This window comes from Chiloscyllium plagiosum, unplaced genomic scaffold (genome assembly GCF_004010195.1).
Source record: "Chiloscyllium plagiosum isolate BGI_BamShark_2017 unplaced genomic scaffold, ASM401019v2 scaf_38730, whole genome shotgun sequence".
Taxonomy (NCBI): Eukaryota; Metazoa; Chordata; class Chondrichthyes; order Orectolobiformes; family Hemiscylliidae; genus Chiloscyllium; species Chiloscyllium plagiosum.
This window is the reverse complement of record NW_025123460.1, coordinates 1-1,073: the sequence shown is the minus strand read 5'-3', so window position 1 is coordinate 1,073 and position 1,073 is coordinate 1. Positions and strand designations below refer to the sequence as shown.

Genomic DNA, 1,073 nt, shown 5'->3' with positions numbered 1-1,073 from the left:
AGCTTGAAAAATCGAATAAGAAAGGCGAGCGTTCTGACCGGCGTCAGAGTCAATGGCGGATACCTTGGCCACCAAATACCCTGGTTCTGCAAATCTGGATATTGTCTCTACTGCTGTTGATCCAAATTTGACTAATGGCTGCACAATTACTGGAGCATTGTCATTCTGATCAAGGATAATTACATCCACTGAAACATTGTTTGCGAGTGATGGCGTCCCAGAGTCCATGACTTGAGCTTGAATCTGAAAGTTTTTCAATTCCTCATAGTCAAAACATCTCTGAGCAAATATAACGCCAGTGTCCGAGTTAATGGAGATGTACTTGAACACGGAGACGTTCTGAATTTGAGTCTCCAGAATTGAATATTTCAGTCGAGCGTTCACTCCGATATCAGCGTCAAACGCTGTAATGGAAAATATGGAAACGCCTATATCATTATTCTCCATTACATTTGTTGTAAATAAAGATTGCCTGAAATGAGGCGCATTGTCATTTATATCGGAAACCTCTACCCGAATAGTTTTCTGGGATGTAAGCGGAAGATTTCCGAAATCTGTGCATGTTATCGTAACGTCATACTTGGCGGTGTTTTCACGATCCAGTGGAAGATGAACAAGTATTCCATAAAAATTCTTTAAAGAGGAATCCAGTTTAAATGGCAGTCTATTTGAAATCTGACATTCTACCTGCCCGTTGGTGCCAGAATCTTTATCTGCTGCAGTGAACAGAGCGACTACAGTCTCGACTGGCGCATCTTCCGAGATTATACTCGATAAAGAAGTCAAAGTCACTTCAGGTGAATTGTCATTCACATCAATAATATTTACTAAAACCTCACAGTGTCCCGACATCGCGTCTGGACCTCCATCTATGGCTTGTATGTTAATTTCAAAGGCGTCGTTTTCTTCATAGTCCAACTTGCCTTTTACGCTGATTTCACCAGTTCTGGAATTCAGGGCAAACATTTCCCGAACTCGAGCTGAAGTGTCGCGACCAAAAGAATAGTTTATCTCTCCATTGACACCACTGTCCAAGTCAGTGGCATTTAATATAATTACGTGAGTTCCTTTGG

General features: G+C 41.5%; 1 protein-coding gene across 1 annotated transcript; it reads right to left on the bottom strand.

The window, feature by feature from the left end:
• Window positions 1–6: 6 nt before the first annotated feature.
• Window positions 7–1,068, bottom strand: LOC122544853 (protocadherin-10-like; the record flags this gene model as incomplete). The annotated part of the gene is made up of 1 exon (XM_043684156.1): window positions 7–1,068. A coding segment is annotated over one exon (1,062 nt), but the record flags the coding sequence as incomplete, so codon positions are not given.
• Between the last annotated feature and the right edge of the window lie 5 nt (window positions 1,069–1,073).